The sequence below is a fragment of the Lygodium microphyllum genome, chromosome 2, assembly GCF_053477565.2.
Source record: "Lygodium microphyllum isolate KBCC chromosome 2, Lygodium_microphyllum_v1.1.10, whole genome shotgun sequence".
Lineage (NCBI taxonomy): Eukaryota > Viridiplantae > Streptophyta > Polypodiopsida > Schizaeales > Lygodiaceae > Lygodium > Lygodium microphyllum.
The window spans coordinates 40,442,204-40,450,493 of NC_141136.1; the positions used below are offsets into that span (position 1 = coordinate 40,442,204).

At 40.4% G+C, this 8,290-nt stretch overlaps 1 protein-coding gene across 2 annotated transcripts; it reads left to right on the forward strand.

Annotated features, from left to right (window-relative positions):
* Window positions 1-1,970: 1,970 nt before the first annotated feature.
* LOC148039648 (cytokinin dehydrogenase 5-like) lies at window positions 1,971-6,594 on the forward strand. 2 transcript variants are annotated; one of them, XM_087692332.1, is made up of 5 exons: window positions 1,971-3,592; window positions 4,096-4,223; window positions 4,375-4,689; window positions 5,143-5,462; window positions 5,692-6,594. In XM_087692332.1, the coding sequence occupies exons 1-5, from the start codon at window positions 2,710-2,712 to the stop codon at window positions 6,167-6,169; spliced, it is 2,124 nt and encodes a 707-aa protein (XP_087548458.1). In that variant the 5' UTR covers window positions 1,971-2,709; the 3' UTR covers window positions 6,170-6,594. The 2 variants fall into 2 exon arrangements, with proteins under 2 accessions (XP_087548458.1, XP_087548468.1); XM_087692342.1 differs by having other exon boundaries at window positions 1,975-3,592; window positions 5,197-5,462.
* The last annotated feature ends 1,696 nt before the right edge of the window (window positions 6,595-8,290 follow it).

Below are 8,290 nucleotides of genomic sequence, written 5' to 3' on the forward strand. Positions count from 1 at the left end.
CGAGATTTTGAATGTTCAAAGCTTGAGGCTTTTAAAAGGATGATGCATGGAGTAGTAGTAGAGAATGCCAAGAAGTGATGGAGTTGGAAGGCCGAATCCTATAGTGGTTGCACATTTTCCCCATTCTTCCTTAAGACTTCATCATGTAACATGTGTGAGTGGATGAGGTGAAGGGTGTAGCCTGGAATGGTAGCCAAACTATGTCGAAGCAAGGCTGGCAACTTGTATGCTATAGAGTCAGGTGACTGAGTTATGTAAATCGGAGAGCTCCTTAGGATGAGGGTCTCAAACTACTACATGTGGGCACTTGCCCAAATTTTGTATGTCATGTTCTTTTACATTTTTTGGGGGGCATCAATACAACTTAATACATTCCCAACCAAGGGGGGGGGGTTGAGTGTGAACACAAATGAGGTCAAATGAGTTGTGAGGCAATGGGTGTCTTGCTGAACCAGCCTAGAATAGGAGGAGGACAGGTAGGCCCGAGGAAACGTCAAGGAAAGAGGGGGCTCGAGGCCCGAAGGAGAGACTATGAGAGAGAGAGAGAGAGAGAGAGAGAGAGATGGAGCCGTGAGGGAAGGAAAAAGGGTGGGTTTGTTAGGACGCGCGAGAGAGGAGGGCGCGGGGACAAAAGAGAAGATCCGAGCCCAGATTTTGCACCCCTGCAAAAGGCCAATCCACGTCTCCTTTTGAGTTTGCTCCTGCCACGTGCGATAGGGTCCCCCTATAGAAAAATGCTTTAGCCCCATACATATATGTGTGGCAGTATATGCTTATTAGCGTTTGACATTTTTCAGCTTTTCATCTTAGCCCCTATTGGCCCTTCTCTTCTTAGGTAGGCGTATTCTCCCTCCACAACGTTGTAGTAGGAAATCTATACTATTCTAGTTTAGACCCAAAAAGTGCTTGTTGGCAGAGCCTCCACTTTTGTATGCTCATGGCTAGTGTAAAACTATGTAGTGTCTCTAGTACATTACATCACCTTGAGACTTCAAAGGTTCTTGGTGGCTGTAAGAAGTTGTAATTCAAGGAATAATATCATCTCGTTGCTAGTTGTGCTGCAAGATCAAAAGTGTCATCTCTTGGATTCTTGTTGCTCTTCAAAAAAGGGGTTAATTTGCAGGAATATCACTGATACATGTGTCTTAACTCCACATGTTACTTTGGTACATATTGCCTACATGTTAACCGGTGCATGCGTTGTAGCCAAGGGTATTGGATCATGGTCAATTCTTCATATCTTTAATGCTACATATTTGATGCTTATAAGTGACTTACCTCTCCACATCACCTGTGCACTCAAAAACTGGCCTACACCTACAACTTTAGTCTTTATTCAATGAGCTCAGCCGGCCTTACACATGTGTTGTACCTTGACTCAATTTGCATTACCCCTATCACAACAATATGAAAAGGTTACATATCATTGTATTGTCCTTAGTCTAGGTGTCTAAATTACTTGTCAATGTCCTATTAGAGATATCTTTTGTGTCTTTCACTGAGTTCTCTCATCTACAGATGTTGATTATCCTAAGGAATGATTAGTCAGGAATGTAAGTTGTAAGCTAGCTACTTTGCCTTGGACTCGCAATCAATGAAAGTAAACATATAAGCTATGTATAGGTTGCATCTTAGGAAGGCCAAATAATGGTAGGAAAAAGGTTGGTTTGTGGGCACATGTAAATGATTAGGCGTGCCAAGCTACACAATGGGGCATGGAGTTGTGGTTACTTTCCTTCATGGATGCGTTAGATATGTCGTTGGAGGGCATTATGATGGCAAGCAAGGATCCTAAGGCATACATAGTAAGCATGTGAGATGTATTATTGATCCAAGGCTATTGGAATAGTTGAATTATGCCTATCCAATCACCTTTTAATTCAACGCCATAGTGCACGTGAAAGGGTACTCTGGTCGTTGTTGTACATGTTTATTACCAGCTTGCAAGACGAAAAGGAGGAAACTTAGGAAGAGGATGGATGGTTAACTTATTTTCTACACGCTTGGCGAAAAAATACGCCGTGGATTTTCTACGAGTGTCGGGAGCGAAGGGTTGGGGGGAGCTTCCCTATATATTCTGGCTCTATCGGAGTGTGTGAGGGTTGTAGAAGGAATGATAGAGAGTGTATTGATGTTTGGAAGAGACTACATGGAAGCCTAGATGGGAGGTGATCGAGGATGATATGTGTGTCTATGGAAGGCGGTCCGCACAATATATAAGTGAGGCAGGGAGGAGAGACGGTGGGATTGGAACGAGAGACAGAGCGAGACTAGAGGTCGTCGTATCGTTGCGAGTCTTGTGAGTAGCACAGAGAGAGAGAGAGAGAGAGAGAGAGAGAGAGAGAGAGAGAGAGCTATCGTGGCACTGGCCTGGCTAGCTCGTTAACTGCAGCAGAGAGAGAGAGAGAGAGAGAGAGAGAGAGAGATCTTTCTACTGTTGCACTGGCTAGCTCGTTAACTGCAGCAAGGAGAGAGAGAGAGAGAGAGAGGGGTCTCCCTGTCTTTGTGATTAGCTCGTTAACTGCAGCAAGGAGAGAGAGAGGTAGGTGTCCCTATCTTTGTGGCTAGCTCGTTAACTGCAGCAAGGAGGGAGAGAGAGAGATCTCCGTATTGTTATGACCAGCTGCTGATACACACAGAGAGAGGGAAAGAGACGCCTTCCCGACGTTGTGACTGACTGATTAACTGCATTGCGAGAGCTTATTTACTATGGCAAAAGACGTGCTGGTCTGGGGACGTAGTACTGATGAGGGCAACAATATAAATCGATCAGTACTTGTGCTGATAGTGTTAATCCGCAAGCTGATGGACGGCGCCCAGCTACTCCTCAGCAGCAGCAGCAGCAAAAATTGCATGAATAATTATAAGGTCGAGGGCAAGTACATGCTGATAAATTTGGCGGACGAGGTACGGGTGCTGCTGCTGAAGTCCCTGCGAATCAAGGGGAGCTTCGATTTCGACCAGGGCGGGGCGGCGCGGGAGGCGTCGAGGGACTTCGGCCAGCTGGCGGGCGGGCCGCTGCCGCTGGCGGTGATGCGGCCGGGCTGCGCGGAGGACATCGCGGTGCTAGTAAAGGCCGCCTACAACTTCTCTCTCCTGCTGCTCTCTCTCAGCAGCAGCGGCGGCGGCGGCAGCACTACGAGTCGAGAAGGAATCAAGGCTAACGCCAATAATATCAATAATAATATTAATAACAACAACAACAATAATAATAATACCAATGAAAATGGTAATAATAGTATCCTGTCGAGCTTCTTCCTGCGGGTGGCTGCCCGCGGGTGCGGCCACTCCATCCACGGGCAGGCCCAGGCTCCCCATGGCGTGGTGGTGGATATGTCTTCCCTCCGCGGCCGCGGCGACCTCCGGGTGGTGGTGCCCCAAGGCGACGAAGCGCCGTATGTGGAGGCCGGCGCCGGAGAGCTCTGGATTGACGTCCTCCGGGCCACCCTCCCTCACGGCCTCGCCCCTCGCTCCTGGACCGACTACCTCTACCTCAGCGTTGGCGGCACCCTCTCCAACGCCGGCATCAGCGGCCAGGCCTTCCTCCATGGCCCCCAGATCACCAACGTCTACCAGCTTGAGGTCGTCACAGGTGCTTACTTACATTCCCATCTAATTCCTCCAACGTTCATTGCTAAAGTTGTCCGTGTTCTTTATTAATTAAACATATAAGTACGTCTTCCTCACCTTCCATATACACATGTCATATATCCATATATCTAGATCACACTTACCTCATATTTCTTCACCCGAGCTATCCTTCTCATAGCATATCTGGATTTCTACACCAACATTTAGTCTTCCTCACTATGTTCCTCAATAATCTAGCTTACCCTTAATTGATCACTTTTCATGATTATCCATATAATTACTTACTAACATATCTAGTATCTACCCATTCTTCTTTCCAATCGACTCTCCCCGATGGCTAGGCTTTCTAAGTAGCATTCATATATATAGGTACTTGGTTAATGACCTTCCACGATTATCACATCTAAGAATGGACCTTCCTCGTGCTATTTTCTTTCCTACTCCTTTTCAAATCTATGTATTATCTATTTAATTGATTGTCTATGAGAATCATGCACATTGCAGGCAAAGGTGATATAGTTATTTGCTCCAAAGAGCACAACTCTAATCTCTTCTATGCTATCCTTGGCGGCTTGGGACAATTTGGTATTATCACTCGAGCTTGCATAGCCCTTGAAGCAGCACCTGATAAGGTGAGAGCATGAAATTAAAGGAAGAAAAGACCTAAAAATACTTTAAACCTTTGTAGCATTGATTTTAACTCCAATCTTATTTATCATGTAACTGGATTAATGGTAATTCCTTGCTAATGTTCATTCAACTTTTTGTCATTGATGTATGTAGGTTAAGTGGATACGTGCTATCTATTCAAATTTTGAGGTGTTTAGAAGAGATCAAGAATTCCTAATCTCACAACCAAAGGGTGAATCCTTTGATTATGTGGAAGGCTTTGTGGTGGCTACAGGTAATAGTGAGAGCTTAATTGACAATTGGAGGTCATCTCTTTTTAAGCCACGAGTCAATGTTGACAAGAGCTCAAGAACCTCCTACACCATTGATGGGCAATCATCATCAAATGGATCACTTGAGGGAGAGGTGTTATATTATCTAGAAGTAACCAAGAACTACAATGTGGGTGATGAAGGCATAATTGACGAGGTAGTATAATGTTGTCATTGTAAACATTGCCATTATTTCTTTTGCTAATACCTACATTAATGTACATTTCTAAAATAGTTATTGTAATATTTGCAAATCAAAACTTCAATGTATATTATTTTCATAAATGCAATCATCACTTCTATCCTTCTATATTGTAACAATTGTTGTTACTAGCACCTAAGTTTATCATAGCTTCTCACCTATCTATGCTATTGTTGTTTCTCTATGTAGATCATCATCTTAGTTAAATTCAATTCACATATAATGCTATTTTCTTCTTCAAACATGTATTGGGTAAATTTCATCTACAACACATTGCTCATAAGAATTATGAAATAAATTAGAAAGTAGTATTTAGTTTGCATGCTAATTAAATATAGGTTTTGAATGTTTTATAATATGTATTAAGATGTAAATATCCTTGCTATAACATGTCATGGTTTGCCATAGGTGTGTTCATTACACTTTCATTTGATAAAAGATAGTGGTATGACAAATGTGCAGAAAGTGGCAAAGTTGTTGTCTCCCCTCAACTACATACCATCCTCGATTTATAGTACAGACATCTCATACTTGGATTTTTTGGATCGTGTCCATGTTGGTGAGATCAAATTGCGTAGCAAAGGTCTATGGGACATACCCCATCCATGGCTCAATTTGTTTGTTCCAAGAAGCAAGATTAGTGACTTTGATAGAAAGGTTTTCAAAAAAATGTTAGTGGGGAAGAAAGGAGGAGGTCCCATTATCATCTATCCAATGAATAAAAGCAAGTAAGCATTCACAATAATGTTGCCACAATTCATATGATCAATTCTTTTTTATACTTCACAATATTACATAAGTTGGATAAAGTGATCAATGTTTAACATGAATAAAAATCATGGCAATAAGTTAAATAATGTACTAGAGACCACTATCGATTTGATCATTGAATGATATGGTTAAACCTTTGACTATCTACGTCATTGACTTAACCTATTTGTTGATTATGTTTTATAGGTGGGATGATCGAATGTCAGCTATCATTCCTGATGAAGAGATATTCTACCTAGTGGCCCTCCTTCGCTCTACATCAGGCATGCCTGGAGATCCTACCACTGAGGATTTATTAAAGCAAAATGATGCCATCTTGGATATGTGTAGGGAGTTAGGAGTGAAACAGTATCTCCCAAGCTTCCAATCTAATGCCCATTGGAGGACACAAATTGGGAAAGAGAAGTGGGTCTCCTTTGTTCAGCACAAAGCCAACTTTGACCCTTGTGCCCTCCTTGCTCCTGCCCAAAACATCTTCCCTTTTCCTCTCGTATATGATCTCAATCATCAAAACTTTGATAATGGACTCAATCACCACCACTATTTTCATGACAATACTTTTACAATTGTCCAAAACATGCTTCCCACAAAAATGCTCCCCTTGGCATCACAATCCATCTCACATCAAATAGTCAACCCCCGACCTCCACCACACTCCACTTAGAATAGAAGATTAGTATAAATCTAGATTCCCTTGTACTACATGGCACCTACCTTCCAAATTTCTTACTCTCCCACAAAAGCTCAAAGCCACAAACCTTGCAACCCCATCAATTGTCATACTCCATTCCATTGTGTTGGCCCATTACTAACCTTTCTCTGTTGCACCACGTGATTGCTCTAGGGAATGTCTTCAAAATGAGCACATGATCAAAGCAATCTTCTAAAAACACCCACAAGGGCAGCAAGTTGCAAGACTCAAAAGTCATTAGTCATGACAAGTTAATGACTTTTGACCAACACTTGAGCCAATTATTCAAGTAGAGGGTACTTATTAGAGGGAATTGCAATGATTACTTCAATGTAAATATAGGGTATGAATATGAAGGGAAAAAAAGACCCACACTCAGAAAGTTTGATATATTTGAATGCCCCTTTTTTGGAAAGTTTTGTGCAATTATTGATTCTTGCACTTTATTTCCTTAGCTATCAAAACAAATAAGAACATTGGTTCTCTCTTTCTTATGCATGTTAGCCATCTCATCAGAATAACCAATCAAATGACAAAGTTTTTATAAAAGTTTTAGAGAAAAGTGGATGATGACTTTTATGGTCATGTACAACAACACACCACTAGAGACCTCACTTTATATGACCTTCTAAATTTATTTGTCCAAATTGATGAATAAATATTGTGATGGGTAGAAGTGTATCATATATGCACGCAATATTTCAACTTAAAGACCTCACTTTATATGACCTTCTCAAGATATGTGTTTGATTGATGTAGAAATATCATGATTGGTAGAAGTATATCATATGCACACAATATTTCAACTTATGAATCTCATGGTGCTAAATCCAAAATATTGCACTAAGACTCACCCTATTTGACACAAGTTGAGGAGCAAATCCTTTTTATTTCATATAGAAAGTTTGCTTCAATTCAAACTTTACTCTAATAATGTTTTATTAGATGCCACAAGACCATGCATAATTTAGGTAAATATACCCTATGGGTTGTTATGGGGACGCGTGCACACACACACACACACACACACACACACACACACACACACACACAAAGCAACTATATCTTTAATCCCAAAATTGCATAAATAAGTTTATAGACATTAAACTAGGATGGCAATGGTTCGCAAACATGTGTAGTGCCATAATATAATTGTGCTTAGATGTATCTCTTACAAGACCATAATTTTTTTAATTAAATGAAAAGGAAATATTCTCTCTCTCTCATGTCTTATCCTCATACACATGCAACACGTGTGCATGCATGCATGCACATACACAATGCACACACACATGCCCCAAAAGACACAAATTGATAATTTTATGACACATGAACATTAATGATCATATTAAACCTTAGCAAAAGTCCTTAACATTAGGGACATTTTAGGATGTTAAAATTTCTTAATACTTATTAGAATTTCATATTTCATCAAATTTTCCATTTGGCACATTAGTTTTTCAAAAGACTTATTAGTGTCATAAGCACATTCGAATTGCTCTCACGACATCAACGTGCAGCATGAACTCACAACACATTTGAATTGCTCACAACACCAACTTGCAACACCAAGTGATTTAACAAACATGTTCATCCTTCCTTTATTCCATTCTATATTTTTGATTTGCATTTCTACTATACTAATCTCCATAATGTGGACTTATTTTCAGGCTCTTTCATACACCCTTCCATGTAGCTTACACTCAATGCATGCATTATACACAAAGTTATTGGAGTTATGTGTGATTAAACAAACGATTTAGAGTTGAATTTACAACAAGAAAGTGTCATATGATAAAGGTTTCTTAGTTGATAACATGAGGTGCTAGCCTAAAGTAATACAAGGTTCGCCATAGGAAAAAAAATGTTTTACACTTATAATTTTCAACAAGTTAAGCAAGGATGATAGATTATCAATGTCATTGATGATTGAATCAAATGGAAATGCATAAATCTTTTAGATTATATGATGGCAAATATAATGTGTGAACATGGATACTAATAGAATGGGGGAATATTGTGTTGGCATAAAGGCTATTGTTCATGTTGAATATTAATAAAGAATTAATGAAATTTTAGGTTTGTGAGTTTAAA

Bases quoted from the DNA above. Each gene is read 5' to 3' on its own strand.
- LOC148039648 (XM_087692332.1), top strand. From the start codon at position 2,710: ATGGCAAAAGACGTGCTGGTCTGGGGACGTAGTACTGATGAGGGCAAC. The intron at 3,593-4,095 runs GTGCTTACTTAC...TGCACATTGCAG, and splicing joins CCAGCTTGAGGTCGTCACAG to GCAAAGGTGATATAGTTATT. The intron at 4,224-4,374 runs GTGAGAGCATGA...TGATGTATGTAG, and splicing joins TTGAAGCAGCACCTGATAAG to GTTAAGTGGATACGTGCTAT.